Source organism: Meles meles, chromosome 10 (assembly GCF_922984935.1).
Source record: "Meles meles chromosome 10, mMelMel3.1 paternal haplotype, whole genome shotgun sequence".
Classification (NCBI taxonomy): Eukaryota; Metazoa; Chordata; class Mammalia; order Carnivora; family Mustelidae; genus Meles; species Meles meles.
Window position 1 is genome coordinate 44819282 of NC_060075.1, and position 23475 is coordinate 44842756.

General features: G+C 39.1%; 1 protein-coding gene across 2 annotated transcripts in view; it reads right to left on the reverse strand.

The window, feature by feature from the left end:
• Positions 1–19183, reverse strand: part of BBS9 (Bardet-Biedl syndrome 9) — a 466978-nt gene extending 447795 nt beyond the window's left edge. The window contains exons 1-3 of one of the 2 annotated variants that reach the window (XM_046020573.1): positions 18690–19183; positions 18442–18528; positions 2987–3107 (exon numbers count right to left, since the gene is read on the reverse strand). In XM_046020573.1, coding sequence (XP_045876529.1) covers positions 2987–3098 — 112 coding nt within the window. In that variant the 5' untranslated portion in view covers positions 3099–3107; positions 18442–18528; positions 18690–19183. Of the gene's footprint in view, positions 1–2986; positions 3108–18441 lie in introns of both variants that reach the window. The other variant, XM_046020572.1, reaches the window with a different exon arrangement.
• Positions 19184–23475: the final 4292 nt, after the last annotated feature.

Consider the following 23475-nt stretch of genomic DNA (forward strand, 5'->3'; position numbering starts at 1 on the left):
ACATTCTCAGGGCTTCAAATACAACCAGTATATGGCTCACTTCAAAATCACTACCACTGGGGCACCTGGGTGGCTTACTCGGTTAAGCATCTGACTTTTGATTTTGACTCAGTTCAAGATCTCAGTCATGAGATAGAGCCCCGCATTGGGCTCTGTGTTAGGCCTGAAGTCTGCTTAAGATTCTCTCTCTCCTTCTCCCCTATCCCCACCCTGCACTACATGCGTACTCTAGTTCTAAAAAAAAAAAATTTTTTAATAAAAAATTTTTTAAAAAATCACTACCTCTATTCTGCCTACTAGATGGTCCTATCTCAAATACAGCATGTCCCAAACTACCCTCATTTATCTCCCATCCTGTAAGATCAATGAGAATTATCCTTAAACTGTACTGTGTCACCACTCAACTTTGGAGCTTATCAAAAATTGCAGACACAAAAGCCCAACCTTCCAATCTACCTACTTCTGGGAAATATGACCTTATAGGAGCTAAGACAGAAAAACTTCATATATAACAATCATCCCAGAATATGATGATACTGGTAGTCCAAGCTTTGAGAAATTATAGGCAATTTTTTTTAACTTTTTTTTCTTATTTTTTCTATAAACATATAATGTATTTTTATCCCCAGGGGTACAGGTCTGTGAATCGCCAGGTTTACACACTTCACAGCACTCACCATAGCACATACCCTCCCCAATGCCAATAACCCCCCTCCCCCCTCCCAACCCCACCTCCTCCCAGCAATCCCCGGTTTGTTTTGTGAGATTAAGAGTCACTTATAGTTTGTCTCCCTCCCAATCCCATCTTGTTTCATTTATTCTTCTCCTATCCCCCTAACCCCCCATGTTGCATCTCCACATCCTCATATCAGGGAGATCATATGACAGTTGTCTTTCTCCGATTGACTTATTTCACTAAGCACGATACCCTCTAGTTCCATCCACGTTGTTGCAAATGGCAAGATTTCATTTCTTTTGATGGCTGCATAGTATTCCATTGTGTACTACTGGGTATTTACCCTAAAGATACCAACGTAGTGATCTGAAGGGGCACATGCACCCAAATGTTTATAGCAGCAATGTCTACAATAGCCAAACTATGGAAAGAACCTAGATGTCCATCAACAGATGAATGGCAATTTTTTTTCTATGTGGGACACACACATGAAATGATTTTTGTACAGAATCCTTGGGAAAATAGAGGAAACTTCTCATAGATGGCCACAAATTGGGAGGAAGCACACTGGTAACTGGTAACCCACTTCTGGCACCCCAGTGACGAGCTCTAATAGAAATGATGAGTGAACAGTAAGCTATTCAGACAATCAATCAGGATAGTTTCCAACAAACTTGATCTTTTGTTAGTTTGGACATGGGTTTGAAATTGTTCTCTTTGGCATATATTTTTGTAGCCTGAGTATTCTGTATTGCCAAATAATAAAGGAATGTTCTTTATTTTATTTTAGTGTCAACAAATGCACAGGAGACAAAGTTGATAATCTTTGAGGAACCTCTCAGGACACCCTCTGGGTATAAGACCTTACCATCTCCTATTAGTGGAAGGGCAGAGCCCAGATTTTCCTTAGAAATAATTCAGGTGCTCAATACAGCTTAGTACTTCCCATTCTTCTTTGCCATTATAATTTTCTCCTTTTACCTTGTCCCCAAAATTCTACTGTTTTTATTATATGCAAGAGAAATAGAATGAAGAAAATGTACAGAGACAATATTTATACACATTGAGTTAAAGAGTGATTATCAGGGTTTTTTTTAAGAGGCCAAAAACTGGGCACCTGGGTGGCTCAGTGGATTAACCCGCTGCCTTCGGCTTAGGTCATGATCTCAGGGTCCTGGGATCGAGCCCCGCATGGGGCTCTCTGCTCCGCAGGGAGCCTGCTTCCTCCTCTCTCTCTGCCTGCCTCTCTGCCTACTTGTGATCTCTCTCTCTGTCAAGTAAATAAATTAAAAAAATCTTTAAAAAAAAAAAAAAAGAAAGCTTAAATAAGGGACACCTGGGTGGCTCAGTTGGTTAAGCATCTGCTTTCTTGAAAAAAAAAGAAAAAGAAAAAGAAAAAAAAAAGAGGCCAAAAACTATACAGATTGCAAAAAAGAAAAGGAAAAGCGCATGACTATATAACATTAAAACCAAATACAAGTTTCAAATAGCAATGATACAGAAGTACAATGTTTTAGAAACCACTTCAAAAAATATGAAGATGCAGGGGTGCCTGGTGGCTCAGTGGGTTAAAGTCTCTGCCTTCAGCTCAGGTCATGATCCCAGGGTCCTGGGATCTAGCCCCACATCAGGCTTTCTGCTGAGCCGGGAGCCTGCTTCCCCCTCTCTCTCCCTGCCTGACTCTCTGCCTACTTGTGATCTCTGCCTGTCAAATAAATAAATAAAATCTTAAAAAAAAAAAAAAAAGAAGATGCAAACAGGAGCAAATAATATAAGAATAAGACAGAATGTCGTTGCCAAAATCATAATATGAAAATGAAAGCAATGATTTAATAATTGTTTTCTACCAACAAATAGAGCTAGAATAATTTTTCCATTCTGATATGAATGGCTTTTAAATTCAAAAATTTTTAAATGTATAATTTTCCTTAAAAATAATTTCTTAAAAAACTTCAAAATTAAAAATATTTTAGTAGCTCTACCTAATTTTACAAAAAAATGAAAAGTTTTACAACAAATGAAAACAAATTAAATATTGACTTGTAATATTTTTTCAGTTCCAAATCACATGACAGAATCAACACAAACCAGAAAAACACAAAGAACAAAACAGAAGAACTGTATTTATCAGCCTGCTACCTCCTAATGTTATAAGGAAAACTACCTTCAAAATTAGGGCATAATTATGACAGTTCACTTAAGTTGTGTAAGTATACTTTAAAGTGTATAAGTATACTTTAAAAAATGAAGTCATTTTTATTTTTTCTCAGTAAAGCTTTGCTCCAAGATGCATAGTCATAAGTTGCTTACCTTGTCCATTTCCAGTATTGTCTACATCACCCAAACACAAACAGCCTTGATCAAATTCTTCTTTTTCTCCCAGAACAGTAGACCACCAATTACGGGCTTTAAATAAAGACATTTTTGTTCACTATAAAAAGAAAACATTTATTTATAGTAAAAATCTACCTCACACCAAGAATGATAAATTAATTATCTCTTAAAGCATAGCAAATTAATCTTGGACAGTGTTAAGAAAAACATTTCTGAATTTAATTTTTTTATATTTTGCAGAAATATGTGAAACCACAAATCCAAACAGCTGAAAACATAATCAGATGTTTTGCAACACCATTAGAGAGTCAGTCTGAAAAACTATATACATAAATGTTGGGTCAGTTCTCTTTTCTGCAACATTTGGTAGAAAATGACACAAAGTATCAAAAAAATTATTTGGAAGCAAGCTTCAAATTCTAACAGCACTAGTTAGTACATAATTCCTTAGCAAAATACCTAATTTTCCTTCATTTTGGTCATTGGAAAAACCAAAGCATCTCTTGGCACAATGAACTGCTGAGAAGAACAAATGAAATCAAATGACTAACACTGAACTGGTACATTATAGGTACTCAAAAAACATTCGCATGCTTTCCCCATTCTACTTGTAGAAAGGCAAAACAGAAGAGGGAAATTCACCCTAAAAAAGAACAAGGAAAACTTGAGTGTGGATGTATTTATACCACTATATCACTAACCACCCATAAAACCTTTCTCTGCTTTGATCCCTCATCTAGAATGAGGATATACCAGCAACATCTACTATTGAATTACTAATGTGGTAAATGTGAAAGCCCACTGAACCTCTTGATTTACAAAACAAACATCACACACCCTGGGATTCTATGAGAGTTCATTTATTCAACATAAATGAGCCTTTCCTTCCTGCTACACTGATTTAAATAAATGTTAGGAAATGCAGTCAATTTTCCTTATTCAAAGACATCCCATTCTATAAGGTTGAGGCAAACACTGAATTAGCAAATACTGTACTTCTGTTCCTAGGGAAAATAGAAAGTTGGGCTCTTGTGAGCCTCCAGTCACAATATTTTCATGAACCATTCAATACATAACTTTGTTTTTTGTGAGTCACTGTTTAAAGATACTTTATTTAATATACTATTAATTCACGAACATTCAACTCAACAGTCAACAACACTATAACTCACACCTGAAGGAAGCTTATCTGATACATACATTTTCTCTATAAGGTACACAGCAACCTTCTCACACTTAGGAACATTAAAACCCCTCACTATTATATTTGGGGACCTTTTTAAGCAACAAAAATTAAAACAAACAAACAAATAAACCCAAACCACAGAGATGAGGAAAACATGACACTAAATAGACCCTGAAAAGGATACTTGTTTATAGTATAAGAGCTGAAATAAGTAGGCAGTTCCTATGGTTGATATCTGTTGGGAATAAGTGATTCAATTTTTTTTGCCACTCTGTGCATGACCACAAATCACCCAAAAGCACCACAAATATTGATTTTGGTATTATAAATAAATTTTAGCAAATAGGTAAACTCACAAATAGGTAATCTGCAAACAATGAGGGTCAACTATACATTTAAAAAAATCTAAATCAATCTTCTTTTTTTTTTTTAATTTTTTATTTTATTTACTTGACAGAGAGAGAGATCACAAGTAGGCAGAGAGGTAGGCAGAGAGAGGAGGAAGCAGGCTCCCTGCGGAGCAGAGAGCCCGACACGGGGCTCGATCCCAGGACCCTGAGATCATGACCTGAGCAGAAGGCAGCGGCTTAATTCACTGAGCCACCCAGGCGCCCCTAAATCAATCTTCTTAAAGCAGACCTTCCACATAGGCTAATCACAGAAAGCAAGACCACTTGTTTTCATCAAGTTTGCCAAGGAACTAGCTGAGAATCATATGGTAGTGAAAAGTGCAGACTCTGTAGAAGGACTAGTGTGAATTTGAATCTGAGTTCCATACAAATCATTAAATCAGTGGAGGGTTACTAAAAGTTACCAAACCTCTCTATACTTCAGCTTCCTCATCTATAAAATAAAGAATGATGCTGTTAGGAATAAGAACACAGTAGAAATAATCTAAGGAATGGAAGAAAATATCTGTAAATTACATATCTAATAAAGGGTTAACATACAGAATACACAAAGAACCCATACCATACACATCAATAAAAAAAAAATTTTTTTAATGGGCAAAGGACATTTCACCAAAGAAGATATACAAATGGCCATAAAGCATGTGAAACAATGTTCAACATCACTAATTATTAGGGAAACGCAAATCACAAACACAATGAAATACCACCTCACACCCACCAGGGCAGCTACAACAACAACAACCAAAAAAAAAAAAAAAACCTAGAAAATAACAAGTGTTGGCAAGGATGGAATGTAACTGGAACCCTAGCGCACTGTTGGTGAAAATCTAAAAGACTGTAACCACTATGGAAACTGTATGGTGGTTCCTCAAAAAATTAAAAATATAAATTACCAGGACTACTGGGTGGCTCATTCAGTTGAGCATCCGACTGTTGATTTCAGCTCAGGTCATGATCTCAGGGATGTGAGATCGAGTTCTGTGCTGGACTCCATGCTGGACATGGGACCTGCTTAAGATTCTCTCTCTCTCCCTCTCCTCCGCCCCTCTTCCCTGCTCTCTCTCCCTCTAAAGTAAAATAAAATAAAATAACAAACAAATAAATAAATAAAAATATAAATTACCAAATGATCCACCCATTCCACTTCTAGGTATCTATTCAACAGAAATGAAAACAAGAATTCAAAGAGATATTTGTACTCCCATGTTCATAGCAGCATTATTCACAATATCTAAAAGGTAGAGGCAACCCAAGTATCCATCAATAAATGACTAAATAAACAAAATGTGATATATACATACAATGGAATATTAGCAGTCTTAAAAAGGAAGGAAACTCTGACCTATGCGACAACATGGATAAACCTTGAAAACATTATGTTAAGTGAAATACACCAGTTACAAAAACAAATATGGCACGATTCCACTTATATGAAGTATCTAGAGTAACCAAATTCATAGAGAGTAGAGTGGTGTTTGCCATGTTTGGGGTGAGAAAGAAGTGGGGAGCTTTTATTTATTGGGTATAGAGATTCAGTTTTTTAAGGTGAAGAGTTCTGGAGACTGGTTGCACAAAAATGTGAATGTACTTAACAGTACTGAACTATACACTTAAAAATGGTTAAGATGGGGGGCGCCTGGGTGGCTCAGTGGGTTAAAGCCTCTGCCTTCGGCTCAGGTCATGATCCCAGGGTCCTGGGATCGAGCCCCACATCGGGCTCTCTGCTCTGCGGGGAGCCTGCCTTCTCCTCTCTCTCTCTCTTTCTCTGCCTGCCTCTCTGCCTACTTGTGATCTCTGTCTGTCAAATAAATAAATAAAATCTTTAAAAAAAAATGGTTAAGATGGCAATTTTATGTGCAATTTTTATGAGACGTATATTTTATCAAAATTGAAAATCAAAAATAAAAACTTTCAGTTTGGGAAAAAAGGAACATGGTATTATTAGCACAATACTTGCCACATATAAGCACTCAATAAACATCAGCCATTGCCACAGTTTTTACCCTTTTTGATATATTTTTTATAACCTATATTGAAGAAAAGAAACAAATGTACTTCAATGCATGAATAAACAAACTATAGTAAATCCTTACCACAGATAAAACTCGGCAATTTTTTTTAAGATTTTATTTATTTATTTGACAGAGAGATAGAGATCACACATAGGCACAGAGAGGCAGGCAGAGAGAGAGGGGGAAGCAGGCTCCCCACTGAGCAGAGAGCCTGATGCGGTGCTCAATCCCAGGACCCTGAGATCATGACCAAAGCCGAAGGCAGAGGCTTAACCCACTGAGCCACCCATGAGCCCCTTGGCAATTTTTTTAAATGAAATAACAACTTGGATGGATCTCAAGGGCATTATGCTGGGGGGGGGGGGGGGAGCCTAACCCAAAAGATCACACATTAAATAATCTCATTTCTATAACATTTTCAAAATGAAAAAATTAAATGGATGGAAAACAGATCAGTGATTGCCAGGGTTGGGGGGGGGGGGGATGGCTTTAATGGGCTAGTAGAAGAGAATTTCTTTGGGATAATAGAAAAGATCTGAACCCTGATTTTGGTGGTAGTTTCCTGGGATAAATTTTAATTTCTTTGAGCTACATTCCAAGAAGAAAAGTGTATGTAATGTAAAACCTAGTGAAATCTAAATAAGATATTTTTAAAATAAGATTTATAGTTTAGTTATAGTATTATACTAATATCAATTTAATAGTTTGATAATTGTTCTGCTGCCACTGGGAAATCATTACTTTTATAATTTCTATGTGAGTATAATATTTTTTCAGATGACAAGTTTAAAAAATAAACAGGGGAATAAAAAAAACCTCCATCCAAGGCCTCTCTTTCCACTAAAAAAATAAGTAGTCAGATAACAGCAAAGTGTTGATGGAAGTGAAGGGGAAAAAACACAGCAGGTAAATAAGCCTATAATGAGTTTTAACACATGTGTGAGAGTTTCTGAAAAACATCTGCATCACTCACTATTACTAATGGCATTATATAACCATATAGACTGCCAGATGACTAAACTTCAAACCTGGCAGCAAGTATACAAAATACGTAACAAACACTTTATTACACTTTTACTAAACTTTTTTTTTATTTAAGAGGAAAGTAACAGTACTTCATAAGTGCCATATATTTTCATTATATACTCCAGATACATATGGAAAGTTGTTACACACTATTAGAGTATCAGTATAAAGATACATAATTCTCCTGCAGCCCAGAGCAGAATATTACCCAAATTCAATAACACTCAAAGACTCACTTGGAGGACTCACAGCTCATCATATAGTTATCATCATGGCTATGACTTATTACAGTGAAAGAATAAAAAGTATAATGAAACAAGAGAAAAGGTACATGAGGCTGGGCTGTGGGGGCATAGGGTTAGGGTTATGGAGTCCTGGAGGAAATCAAACACAAACGTCCAAGGTAGAAAAACTGGCTCTGTGGTCAGAGGCCAGGGGAAAAAAAGAAAAGAAAACTGAAGAGGGGCATCCAATGATACCAAAGGAAAACCAGAGTATGCCTTCTGGAAGGAAATGGGAGGAAAGGTGTATCTAGAAAGAGAGTGGCCAGCTCTATGTTGCTGATATGTCATAAAAAATGAAAGCTAGGGATCAAAACTCCATTTGGAGACATAGTCAAAAGTAGAAACAACAGACTAACCAACAAGTATGAGATCTGCCAGTTTAAAAGGAGCCTCACAGAGAGAAAATAGGAAGAGAAGATCTCAATAACCAAAGGGGTATCTTTCCCCTCATGTAAGCAGAAGAGAACCTCATGGGACATGCCTAGAGACCATATTAAACACCCAATAATGGTCGTAGAGAAGAGTTTTTTCCATCAATGCTATTAAATAATATATAAAAAATTAAAGTGAGGGACACCTGGGTGGGTCAGTCAGTTAAGCACCTGCCTTCGGCTCAGATCATGATCCTAAGGTCCTGGAATTGAGTCCCCCATAGGCTCCCTGCTCAGCGGGGAGCCTACTTCTCCCCCACCTGCCACTCCCCCTGCTTGTGCTCGGTCTCTCTCTCTCTCTCTCTCTCTCTCTCTGGAAAATAAATACACAAATCTTTTCTAAAAAATCAAAATGACTATAAACACACATGATTGCATCAGGAGAAAATCGCTATTATGTGAAAGTGGACTCAAAAATCTTTGTTAATGAGCAAATTTGTTCAGCTTGCTAAAATAAAAATGAAAAAAAACCTCCAATATGAAAAACTAACTCTCCAACATTGTCTGTAAATGGGAATGTCATCAAGCACTAATTCTTCAAGGACCCGCAATCATAAAATTTAAGATCTATTCCTGCTGACAAAATAACACAGGCAACATTTAGTTCCTTCCTCTTTCTCCTGTTCTATCAGTTTCCCCTTAGTCACCCTCCACTTCATTAATTGCTTAAGCCCTCCTTTCCTATATTGTTTAGCTCCTTGCTACCCAAAGTGTAGTCCATGAACCACCACCACTATCATCCAAGAGCTTATGATGCAAAACCTCAGCCCCACCTCAAACAATATCCCCAGGTGATTCTGAAATTAATAAATAAAATCGTTAAAAATTTTTCTCTTTGGGGGCGCCTGGATGGCTCAGTGGGTTAAGCCGCTGCCTTCGGCTCAGGTCATGATCTCGGGGTCCTGGGATTGAGCCCCGCATCAGGCTCTCTGCTCAGCGGGGAGCCTGCTTCCCTCTCTCTCTCTCTCTCTCTCTCTGCCTGCCTCTCTATCTACTTGTGATCTCTCTCTGTCAAATAAATAAATAAAATCTTTAAAAAAATATACTTAAAAAAATTTTTTCTCTTTGCACACAGCAGTTGTATTCCTAATATGCTTGTATATAATAACTTTTTAACTTACTCTTTAATAGTCTTACAGAGTACTTTGTTATCTACTAGAACCCTCACCAAATCTTTGGTAACTTAAGTATGTCTCCCATAAGCATTATGCTATACAATTTAAAATTTTAAAATTTCAGAGGATTTCACTTTCAGAATGACATATGAGAAGCTCCATGGACCCACTCCGCAGCAAAACTGGAGAAAATTATTTTTTAAAACAATCATTTCAAGTCTATGGAAATTGTCCTAAGACTATATTGAAAATAAAGAAACAAAAAATCTACTAAAACTCAGTAAGAAAATTAAGAGCCTGTAGTATTTTAAAAAAAACAATGCTCGGGCGCCTGGGTGGCTCAGTGGTTTAAGCCGCTGCCTTCGGCTCGGGTCATGATCTCAGGGTCCTGGGATCGAGTCCCGCGTCGGGCTCTCTGCTCGGCAGGGAGCCTGCTTCCCTCTCACTCTCTCTGCCTGCCTCTCTGCCTACTTGTGATCTCTCTCTGTCAAATAAATAAATAAAATCTTTAAAAAAAAAAAAAAAAACAATGCTCACTCCTTATCTCCTCACTCCTAGCTCAAAACAAGATAGAAACTCCACTCCAGTCTTGTACAGTCAAGAATAGAGGCACCCTCTCCTCATAACTCCTAGTCAGAGAATTATCTTTCCTCAAGGAGCAGGACCCCAGCATTATTCACCTTGATTCCAGCTATCTGTTGCTGACTAAAGATGAAAAAGAAAATCTAAATCAAAAAACTACCCACAGAATGCAAACTGGTGCAACCACTCTGGAAAACAGCATGGAGGTTCCTCAAAAAGTTGAAAATAGAACTACCCTATGACCCAGCAATTGCACTATTGGGTATTTACCCTAAAGATACAAACATAGTGATCCGAAGGGGCACGTGCACCCGATTGTTTATAGCAACAATGTCTACAATAGCCAAACTATGGAAAGAACTTAGATGTCCATCAACAGATGAATGGATAAAGAAGATGTGGTATATATACACCATGGAATACTATGCAGCCATCAAAAGAAATGAAATCTTGCCATTTGCGACGACGTGGATGGAACTAGAGGGTATCATGCTTAGTGAAATAAGTCAATCAGAGAAAGACAACTATCATATGATCTCCCTGATATGAGGAAGTGGAGATGGGGGGTTTGGGGGGTAGGAAAAGAATAAATGAAACAAGTTGGGATCAGGAGGGAGACAAACCATAAGTGACTCTTAATCTCACAAAACAAACTGAGGGTTGCTGGGGGGAGGGGGGTCGGGAGAGGGGAGTGGGGTTATGGACATTGGGGAGGGTATGTGCTACAGTGAGTGCTGTGAAGTGTGTAAACCTGGCGATTCACAGACCTGTACCCCTGGGGATAAAAATACATTATATGTTTATAAAAAATAAAAAATTAAAAAAAAAAACCTACCCACAAAAACAAAAATTAAAAACCAGCTTATCATCTCAACTCAAGAAAAGCATCTGACAAAATAAAATCCAACACTATTCCATTATAAAAACACTTAAAACACTAGGAATAAAACAGAACTTCCTCAAACTGATAACAGATATTTATGCAAAACCCATGGCTTATACCATACTTAATGATGGATGACTAGATGCTCTTTTGCTATGATCAGACCCAAGAGTAGGGAGTCCATATTCACAACTTCTATTCAACATTGTACTGGAGGTTTTAGGTCAGGCCATTAGGTAAGAATAAGAACTAAAAGGCTCCCAGACTGGAAAGGAAGAAGCGTAACTAACTTTACTCACAGATTACACGATCTGGTGTATAAAAAATCCTAAGAAATTTGGTGAAAAACTATTAGAGTTAATGAACAAGTTAAGTAAGATTGAAGGATACAGAGGTGCCTGGGTGGCTCAGTGGTTTAAGCCTCTGCCTTCGGCTCAGGTAATGATCCCAGAGTCCTGGGATTGAGCCCCACATCAGGCTCTCTGCTCAGCAGGGAGCCTGCTTCCTCCACTCTCTCTCTCTGCCTGCTTCTCTGTCTACTTGTGATCTCTGTCTGTCAAATAAATAAATAAAATTAAAAAAAAAAAGATTGAAGGATACAAAAGTATTAATACACAGAAATCAACTGCATTTCTATGTATTTGCAATGAACAATCCAAAAAATGAATCTTAAATAATAATTGCATTTACAACAACATCCAAAAGAATAAAATACCTAGGAGTAAATTTAACAAAAGAAGCATAAAGCAAATATGATGAAAACTATAAAACACAGTTGAAAGAATTAAAGGTCTAAATTAAAAGGAAAATATCCCATGTCCATGAAGTTATAACATTATTAAGAACCAATACTTCCCAAATTGATCTACAGATTCAGTGCAATCCTTATCAGATTCCCATATGGCTTCTTCGTACAAATTGACAAGCTTATTTTGAAGTTGATATAGAACTGCCAGAAATTGGGGCGCCTGAGTGGCTCAGTCAGTTAAGCGTCTGACTCTTGATTTCAGCTCAGGGCATATCAGGGTCATGAGATCCAGCCCTGTATAGGGGCTCGTCACTCAGCCAAGCTAGAGATTCTCTCTCGCTCTCCCCCTCTCTAACACACACACTTTCTCTCCTTCTCAAATAAATAAAGATTTAAAAAAAAAAAAAAAGAGGGGCGCCTGGGTGGCTCAGGGGTTAAGCCTCTGCCTTCGGCTCAGGTCATGATCTCAGGGTCCTGGGATTGAGTCCCACATCGGGCTCTCTGCTCAGCAGGGAGCCTGCTTCCCACTCTCTCTCTGCCTGCCTCTCTGCCCACTTGTGATCCCTCTGTTAAATAAATAAATAAAATCTTAAAAAAAAAAAAATTCCCGGGGCACCTGGGTGGCTCAGTGGGTTAAAGCCTCTGCCTTCGGCTCAGGTCATGATCCCAGGGTCCTGGGATCGAGCCCCACATCGGGCTCTCTGCTCTGCAGGGAGCCTGCTTCCTCCTTTCTCTCTGCCTGCCTCTCTGTCTAGTTGTGATTTCTGTCAAATAAATAAAATATTTTAAAAAAATAAAAAAAAAAATTCCCAGCAACAAAGTTGGAGGATTTGGGGCGCCTGGGTGGCTCAGTGGGTTAAGCCTCTGCCTTTGGCTCAGGTCACGGTCTCAGGGTCCTGGGATCGAGGACCCATCAGGCTCTCTGCTCAGCAGGGGGCCTGCTTCCTCCTCTCTCTGCCTGCTGCTCTGCATACTTGTGGTCTTTCCCTCTCTGTCAAATAAATAATTAAAAATCTTAAAAAAAAACCACCAAAGTTGGAGGATTTTCCCATTTCAAAACCTAACTACAAAACAACAGTATTCAGCATAGTATTATACTGCATAAGGCTACACATATAGATAAATAGAAAAGAATGGAGCATCCAGAAATTAAAAATAAAAATAAAAATAATTTTTTTAAAGATTTTAATTTATTTGACAGAGAGATCACAAGTAGGAAGAGAGGCAAGCAGAGAGAGAGGGGGAAGCAGGCTCCCTGCTGAGCAGAGAGCCAGCCCCATGCAGGGCTTGATCCCAGGACTCTGAGATCATGACCTGAGCTGAGAGGCTTAACCCGCTGAGCCACCAGGTGCCCCCAGAAATAAGTTTATACACCTATGGTAAACTGACTTGCAACAAAGATGCTAAGACCATTCAATGAGAAATTGCAACAAATGGTTCTAGCATAATTAGGTAACAACATGAGAAAGAATGAAGTTGGACCCTTATCTCAAACCATATTAAAAAAAAAAAAAAAACCCAACTCAAAATGAAACAAAGACCTTTCTGTATGCTAATGTATAACTAAAACTATAAAACTCTTAGACGACTTCTTAGAAGAAAACTTAAAATAAATCTTCATGATACTAGATATTGTGATAGATTCTCTAACTTGACACCAAAAGCGTAAGTAACAAAAGAAAAACTTCACCAGAATTTTAAACTTCAAACAACACTAAGAAAGTGAAAACGATGACTATAGAATGGTAGAAAATATTGTAAATCATATCTCTGATAAAAAGATGCATATCTGGTTGTGCCTGGGTAGGTCAGTCAGTTGAACATCTGCTTCAGCTCAGGTCATGATGTCAGGGTCCTGGGATTCCACATCAGGCTCCCTGCTCAATAGGGAGCCCGCTTCTCCCTCTCCCTCTGCCTCTCCTCCAGCTTATGCTCTCACTCTCTCACAAATAAATAAAAAAATTTTTTTAAAAGACACATATCTGTAACATACAAAGAACACTTATCACTCAATAATAGACAGAAACCCAGTTTAAAACTGGGCAAGGATTGTTTTTCAGAGTCCATAGTCTCTTATGGTTCGCCTCTCCTTCCAATTTCCCTCAACTTCCTTCTCCTCTCCATCTCCCAATGTCCTCCATGTCATTTATTATGCTCCACAAATAAGTGAAACCATATGATACTTGACTCTCTCTGCTTGACTTACTTCACTCAGCATGGAGCACTGGGTGTTGTGCAAAAACAATGAATACTGTTACGCTTAAAAAATAAATAAATAAATGGGGGGAAAAATGGGCAAGGAATCTAAATAAATATTTCTCCAAGCCAGATAAACAAATGGCTGACTAACACAAGAAAAGATGCTCAGCATCATTTGCTAACAGGAAAATGCAAATCAAAATTACAGTGAGATACCACTTCATACCCACTATGATAGCTGGAATCAAAAAGTCAGATAGAAACAAGTTTGGGCAAAGATGTGGAAAAATCAACATGCTCATACAGGGCTGGTGGGAATGTACAATGGTATGAGCACTTTGGAAAGTGATCTGGCAACTCCTCAAACAATTAAACACAGAGTAATCATATGATCCAGTAATTCCAGTTCAAGGTTGCAAGAGAAATGAGAACATATGTCCACATAAAAACTTACAGATGAAAATTTATATTAGCATTATTCATACTATTCAGAAGGTAGAAATGATCCAAATGTCTACCAACTGATGAATATATAAACACAATGTTGGCAGATCCATAAAATGGAATATTATTCAGCAATAAAAAAGTACTGATATATACTACAACAACTTGGCTGAACCTTGGAAACATTATTCTAAGAAGCCAGTCACTAAAGACAACGTATTTTATGATTCTGTTTATATAAAATGTATAGAATACATCTCAAACTAAATATTGTATTACTATTACTTCAACTAAAAAGAAATAAGCATACAAATAAATAAATAAATAAATAAAATGTATATAATAGGCAAATCCATACAGACAGAAAATAAATTAGTGTTGCTTTGGTCCAGTGGGAAGAAAAGGACAGGAGAGTTACAGGTAAAGGATGTGAGGAGTCTTTCTGAGGTGATGAAAATATTCTAAAATTGAATGCAATGCAAGTGATGGTTGCAAATATCTGCAAATACACAAAAGTAACATTGAACTGTACAAATTATATAGGAGAAATAAGAGACATTTTTTAGCTGTGAAACTTAGACTTTCTGTTACAAAAACAAAAAAGTATGCTGAATAACAAAATATTAAATATGTATGAATTGATTTTTCATTTGGTTTAGTTAACTGCCTTGAATAAAAATAAGAAACAAGGATTTGCATTTTATCCCATATTCATTCAATGTAGATTTCCAGGTCCTCAGTGATTTTCTGTTTTAAGTAAATGAAAAACAATAACCAAAAACAGGTTTTCAATAGCTATCATCTCCCTTCACTAGAAAGGAAAATAACAGCTAACAGTTACTAATCATTTACCAAGTTCCAGGCAGTGTTCTCAGTGCTTTGCAAATACTCTATTTTAATCTTCAAAACAGAACTACAAAGTAAAAGGCACATATTACTATTCAGGTATCCCTGAATACAGAGAGGTTAAAAACCTACCCAAGAGGTCACAACTAGTAAGTAACAGAAGTAGCATCCCAAAGCAGGCTGTCTATTCCAAAGTCCTAAACACCCCACAAAGGCTAAAATGATATACTCTGTTGATACTAAGTGAAATCACTGCAAGTTAAAACTGCAAGAAAGTATTTTCATACACCTAAATAAATTTTTTTTTAATTTTATTTATTTGAGAGAGAGAGAACATGAGGGGTGGAGAACAGAGAGACAATCAGACTCCCTGCTGAGCAGGGAGCCCCACACAGGGGTGGATCCCAGGTCCCTGGGATCATGACCTTAGCTGAAGGCAGATGCTTAACCAACTGAGCCACCCAGGCACTCCCACCTAATTTAACTTTTAAAGGATGACTAGAAAACAATTATTTGTAGGTTTTATTTTTTTTATTTTTTTTAAAGATTTTATTTATTTATTTGAGAGAGAGAGACAGTGAGAGAGAGCATGAGTGAGGAGAAGGTCAGAGGGAGAAGCAGACTCCCCATGGAGCTGGGAGCCCGATGCAGGACTCGATCCAGAGACTCCAGGATCATGACCTGAGCCAAAGGCAGTCATCCAACCAACTAAGCCACCCAGGCGTCCCTATTTGTAGGTTTTAAAAGGTCCATACCTATGACCACAAGTGATTGATTCCTTATGTCTCATTAGAATAAACAGAAGATAATCTCTTTATCCCCTAAACTCCAGAAATACTCTTCCACACTTAACATTTCCTTGTTTTAAATACTTACTTACATACATTATCTTCTACATCAAATTTTACTGAGATTTAGGGGTGCCTGGGTGGCTCAGTGGGCTAAGCCTCTGCCCTCAGCTCAGGTCATCATCTCAGGGTCTTGGGATCGAGCCCCACATCGAGCCCCGCATTGGGCTCTCTGCTCAGTGGAGAGCCTGCTTCCCTCGCTCTCTGCCTGCCTCTCTGCCTACTTGTGATCTCTCTCTCTGTCAAAAAAATTAATAAAATCTATAAAAATAAATTTACTGAGATTTAGTCTTCATTTACAATATGGATGTTTTAACACCCCATTGGCCTAGTCCTACAACATAGAAGGATGACTAGAAGAATTGCTGCAACAAAGATTAACACAAGAATCCTATGGAAAGAAAATGTGGGGGCACCTGGGTTTCTCAGTCTGTTAAGCATCCAATCTTGACTTGAGCTCAGGTCATGATCTTAGGGTTGTGAGACTGAGCCAGAGTTTGGTTCCACACTGGGCACATAAACTGCTTAAAATTATTTCTTTTTCTCTTTCTCTCTCTCCCCACCTCCTCACCCTTCCCCTTCTCTCTCCCTTTCAAAAAAGAGAGAGAGAGAGAATATGTGGATTAGAAGGCAGATACTAGAATTAAGAGGCTAATGACACTGTTGTTCATATTTGCAGTTTTGCTTTCTCCTGTCATTCTAGTGCTTACTCAAATTTTGGAAAGTAGGAATCAGGTCATCCGGGGCAAGAAAAATGACAAGTGTATAAAGAATTAGAAGAATGCTGCTTTTGAAGACAGTATTATAAGCAATCAGTATTAAAATTTTCAATAAAAGACACAGAAGACAAAAGAGCATAGGAGAGGGAGTTAAACATTTCTGGGTTCCCTTTTCCATTCCATACCTCAGAAGAGTGACTTTAAACAAGTCCCTCACTGTCTAATCTCCTAATTGTTCTGGGGAGTGGTAAGATAAATAGCTTAACACATGTAACTGCTTAACCATAGGATGTACTCAATTTAAGTGTCAAATAAATGTCATTAGTAACTTAGTAGTAGTAATAGAAGTGGTGGTGGTGGAATGTACTCTGAGCAATACCAGTCTGAACTTCTGGATTGAATATTTAAATGGGACATTTAAAAAAAAATGACAGGAGCACCTGGGTAGCTGAGTGGGTTAAGCCTCTGCCTTCGGCTCAGGTCATGATCTCAGGGTCCTGGGATTAAGGACCACATCGGGCTCTCTGCTCAGCGGGGAGCCTGCATCCTCCTCTCTCTCTCTGCCTGCTTCTCTGCCTACTTACGATCTCTACCTGTCAAATAAGTAAATAAAATCTTTTAAAAAATATTAAAAATTTTAAAATGATGTAATCTTTCACTGAAATGTTAATTGACGGATGTTTTATAATAACATCATGTATTTCTTTTTTTTTTTAACATCATGTATTTCAATCATTTTTTTGTTTCAGTAATTTTTGAAAAATATTTGAAAGTCTTTATTCTGAGGGATGAGACTCTACATACATCAAAACATGTAAAATATTAACAACCACTACATACTATGATATAGGATTTTTTCCCCTTCAATTAATGTTTCCACCAAGAACTTGTACCATAAATGTAAGTGTGTGGTTGTACTTTAAGAGCAATTATACACAATTCCACAAAACGAAAAATTCCTTAAACTCAATTTATAAATTATTTGCAAGTTTTTTTAATTCTTCTAAGTAAGGATTTAGTCTATTCACACACAAACACACACACACAAATCTCTGCAATTATTCTCTTTACATATTTCTAACAACTTTAGTCACGACCCATGGTTTTCCTCCTAGCATCTTCAAGTTGTGTAGGTGTGTGATGTGGTTTCATGTTTAAAGTAAAAGTGAGGTGGCAAAAACAAAACAAAACAAAAACTATGAATTTCTCCAGGAAATTGAAGTCAATTGTAGGACTTAATTAGGGAAAGGAAATGCTGATAAAAATCAGCTCAGTTCATCTAAACTGCTGTGGTCTGCAATATAGAGAGAGAAGGGAAGCAATAATCCTATTACAAGAATTAGAGGGTATTAGTGCATGCATCCTACTGCAGTCACAGGCTGAGAACTGCTTTGACCATTGGCTCACAAGACCTGTTGTAGTGTCATGGGAAGAGGATGCTTGTGCACCACGTGACATTCCTGAATGGAATCTTGAAAAAATTTTATCAGCCTTTCTCAAAAATGTTCACAAGATTTTCACACTTTGTGTTCCTAGTTGCGTTTTATTTTTAATGCAGACATCATTCCTAAGAAACGTATCATCCAATATATCCCCCAAACCATTCCATGGCATCAGCGGATCGATCTTGCCCACAAAACAAAACACAGAAAGGGCATTTACGCTCCCAGTGTTTAATTTCGGACATACTCTTACCTGATGCTGAATCAGGTGGGTCCTGCCCCACCTTTCCTCGAACTCTCTGGAGATTTCCCTTGAAGAACGCCTGCCAGGGTCCCAGGGCTGAAACGACGAGAGCAAGAATGGAGGGTGCAGAGCAAAGCAACCCTTCACTTCACTACTCCCTGTTGTTCCCCTGCTCCAACTTGTTCCACGTCCCAGACGGAAAGAAAGAGCCTCACCAGGGAGCACCAACAGCTCCACAGAGTTGGAGCGACACCCACCAGGAGTAAACCTGCATCCTTTCTGTGTCAACCCCGGAGACACGCAGGGAAAACGGCATCAATCCCTTGGAAGAGACCACGCAGGCCACAACAACGGCAAGTCCTGCTTCTCACGAAGAGGAGGAAATGGTGAGGGAGGCAATCAGTGGAATGTAGCAGACAGAGGACAGCAACCGCGGAAGAGACAATTCCCCACTCCCGCCTAACTCCAAGCCATCTTCGCCCTGTTGTCATAGCACTTTACAACGAACGCCGCTGCGCAAGTCAGTCAGCCGAGCTCCGACGCCTTCTGGGGGTTGTAGTCCAGAGCGGCTGAAGAAGATAGAAGGCGGAAGACTTTTCCTGCTTGGGTCCGGTCGGGATCAGATTTCTAAAGGAGAGGGCTGGAGTGAACCACTCCCTGGTCCTCATTAGCACAGAGATAATTAATACCATTCCCTTTCCAGTCCTTCCACAGTTCCTCAGAGATAGGGTCCGAGGAGGACCAGATTCCCGCCTCCGCTGTGGATGCAGGCCACTCCCCCCCCACGCCTTCCCCGTCCCCCGCGCGGGGTGGGGCTTCGCACGTGGGCGAGGCTCGCTCAGGAGGGGCGGAGCGTCCGCGCTCTTTCCGCGGGCTCGCGCTTCCCAACCTCCAGAAGCTGTTACTCTTCCCGCTCCGAGGCCAAGGAGGCCAAGGAAGCCAAGGTATAGACCAGGCGGCGGTGGCCAGGCGGCAGGAGCGAGAACCATTGTGCGAGCCCCGGTGGCTGGGTGGTGCTGGCCCAAGACACATTCACTTTGAAGAGGAAGATAGGGGCGGAAGACCAACATCGAGGAGGCGGTGGAGCATTTGAACAATTTCCAGGTGCTTATCTTTTCCTAGGAGAAACAGTGCTGCTCTGAGGTTTTTATACATGGCTCCTGATCCCTTGTGCTGCTCTCTCTAGCATAGAATTTAGAGTCGATATAGGTATGTAAATGTTCAATTTTACAATTGAACATAATAATAATGCCAGTTTTTTTAAACTTTTTTTTAATCTTTGTTTTCAAAAGCAAAGGGGTGCCCCTAGGATAAAAGTTTTTTTTTTTTTAATAATAGAATAAAATACTGTATGAAAATAATTACGTGAAAATTACCTTGAGGGTGCCTGGGTGGCTCAGTTGGTTAAGCAGCTGACTCTATCTAAGCTCAGGTTAGATCTGAGTATAATGAAGGAGTTCAAGCCCTCTGCTGGCCTCGATGCTGGACATGGAACCAATAAAAAAAGAGAGAGAGAGAGGAAAAAAAAAATTATCTTGGAACTACCAATTTATATTTCAACCCACCAAGATATGTAACTACTTAATTAAAAAAACACAACAACAAAAGCAACAACAACAAAAAAACATATTCCTTGTGACATGAGGAAGGGTTGATATCCAAATTCATTCTATTTCAGTGACAGCATGGGACAGTGTGAAGAATACTACTTGCTGGGGCGCCTGGGTGGCTCAGTGGGTTAAGCCGATGCCTTCGGCTCAGGTCATGATCTCAGGGTCCTGGAATCGAGTCCCACATCAGGCTCTCTGCTCAGCAGGGAGCCTGCTTCCCTCTCTCTCTCTCTCTCTGCCTGCCTCTCTGCCTACTTGTGATCTCTCTCTCTCTCTCTGTCAAATAAATAAATAAAATCTTTAAAAAAAAAAAGAATACTACTTGCTGGGAAACCTCAGGTAACTTATCATTTCTGGCATAAAAAGTTTATTTTCAACAGCTGGGTGCCATAATTCCTCCTAATGAGTGCAAGAGTTTAAAAAAAAAAATAGCTGTAGTTTTTTTCCATCTTTGTGTGGCCATTTCTTTACAATGTGACTTTGTAGCTCTACCCTTAAATCTAAATTTAACTTGCTTCAGTCAATGAAACATTAGTAAATATAATGCAAGAAAAGCTTCGAAAAGTGCTTCTCCCTCACATGCTTCTCCTGAAGATACTGCAACCACTTCTATGTGATCGACCTGTAGAAGCTTGCTGAATGAGGAAAAACATCTCAGGTCATCTCCACTGCTCCTCTAGACACATGAGTAAGGTCATTTTAGACCAACCAAACCCAGCAGAGTTAACTAACTGCAGAGATCCATCAAGTAACCCCAAAGCAGAACTGCCCACCCAACAGATGTTATTTTTTTAAAACTTCATGCATATTAGAGACATAAAGGACTATACCTGTTATCAAGGCCAATTATTTATTGAGCCAGGCACACAATAAATATATGTGCCAGACACTATATGAAGTATGTTGGATTGTTAAATATTCTCAACACAGAATCTCAATTATTTTTTGCTTTAACTCATAGGGCAAAATTAATTTGGAAAGATAATACCTAACTTATTTGCGTGTGATGCCCTCTGATACTTCTACTCTCTATTCTTTCCTTTTTTATTTCATAGTTTATGATATTGCTGTCAATTCCCTGAGTTGATTTCACAATCCTCTAATGACTATTGACCCCAAATTTGAACCACATGAACATAGCATTTATCAGTCCAAATCAATATTTCTAGAATGAATGAGTATCATAAAGGCATATTTGGCACATCAGTAGCTGCAGAATATGTGTAGCATCACATAGTATGGGACCATGTGGTAACTAGAGAAATGTTTAAAATTCCAGTATGATAATGACTTCTTCCAACTTTGTTTTCTTCATTACCTTCCTACCACACTTAATATAAGATCCAGTACTTCGCAAGGTCTACAAGATCCTGGACGGTCTTGTCCGGTCTGCCTCTCCGGCCTCATTTCATCACTCTTCTCCTTGCTCCCCAGACTTCAGTCCCACACTTGCCTTCTCTCTCGATTTCTTCTGTACATGAAGCCCCTTTTCCACAGGCTACTCTGCCTCTTGGGATACTTTCCTTTGCTCCACCAGCTTCTACTCTGCTGATACTTCCCTTCCCCATGGAAGTCTTCATGGACCACCACTAGAATAGGTACCCCTATACATCTTCATAGAACTGATCATAACTGAAATTTTAATATATGGGTAATTGTCAGTTCAACATTTTTCTTGTGTAAGCTACACAAAGGCAGAGACAGGTTTCTCCTCCGGACTCAGAACACATTCACACAGCCTGTCTAATTCAGTGTTTGATGAATGAATAAATGAATGTTTTTGAAATTTTTATTAGCTCTTTCCTTCACATTTATAACCCTACATCTTCTAGCTCTCCCCAGAGTTCAGACGACTCCATAGTGCATACCAGAGATAAATCTGAGTGGCTCACACCAACCAAATGACTGGAATGCTTCCTTCCCTCCTGGGGTGGTTTTGCGGCTGGCCAAGCTTGGGTGCCTGAGGCCTATGACCATTAGTGAGTGGGTTCTTGCTCAGGAGACTCCATGGGCCCTGATACTATCAGGAACCAGGAAAGCTCACCTCAAACATAGACGAGAAATGCTCAGATATGTGGAATCGCACCAGTAGCAGGGACTTGCACAAAAGCTGGGACCAAGAACTTCACCCTTCACAGACTGAGTTATTGAGTATCTTCACTTCTCATGTGTGAGAACTGTAAGAGGTTCTAAAGTGTAAGAAGAAAACCTTATGTTTCTAAATAATGAATTATACTGCCATTATATTCCTTTAGTATCAGGACATCCAGGTTGATTTTAAACACTAAATTTTGGGGGCACCAGGGTGGCTCAGTTATTAGGCAACCAACTTGATTTTGGCTCAGGTCATGATCCCAGGGTTTGGGGATGGAGTGCCGCATGAGCCGGGAGTCTGCTTCTGCTTCTCCCTCCCACTCTGGTCCTACAACCCCCCACCCCTGCCATGCTCTCTCTCTTGCTTTCAAATAAATAAAAATCTTAAAAAAAAACTGGGGCACCTGGGTGGCTCAGTCAGTTAAGCAGCTGCCTTCTGCTCAGGTCATGATCCTGGAGTCCTGGGATCGAGCCCTGCATCAGGCTCCCCACTCAGTGGAGAGCCTGCTTCTCCCTCTCTCTCTGCCTGCAGCTCTGTCTGCTTATGATCTCTCTCTCTGTGTCAAATAAATAAATCCTTTAAAAAGTAACTTTGCAATCATTGTCTCTGACAGAGTTCTTTAGTCACAGACAACAGAATCCATTCTATCTGGTTAAACAAAAACTAGTTTTAACGGAATCAGGTAGTTCATCAAACCCCTAGGAGACCCAGAAAACCAGACTCACACCTCATAGCCAGGGTATTTATGGGGCATTAACTAGTTGAAGTAACTTGCATCATCTACTAGATGCTTTATGCATCAGTTCTTCCCTCCAGGGGGAGAACCTGATTCCCAAGCTCTAGGACATATCAGTGTAATGTTGTGTTTCTGTTCATAGCCCTCGTGCATTCCTTCATTTGGATTTTCTCTAATAAATAAGAAGGAACTCCTTATATACCTTAAGTATTAACCATATTGAATGTCACATTTGAGGGGAATATTCCCTATGCTGTTACTTTTACTTCCTTTGTGGTTTCTTCCATTATGTTAAAGCTAAATAGTGAGCAGAACTTCACATATCAAATGCATTTACAAAATACAACCTAGTTAAGCACTTTAACAATTCGCAGCCTGGCTCCATGACTAATACTGCTGCATCCTGGGGCATGTTATTTAACTCTCTTGGTCTCCTTATCTATAAAAGAAGGGAATACATACGGGTAATAACAGCACTTAGTAAGTTTTTAAAGATTAAATCAACTTTTCTTACTGGCTCAGCTCAATGACGAGCACATAAAAAGCGCTCAGTGTCTATAGCCTTCCGTGCAGCACCCAAACCTTGTTTAGATAGACTGCAG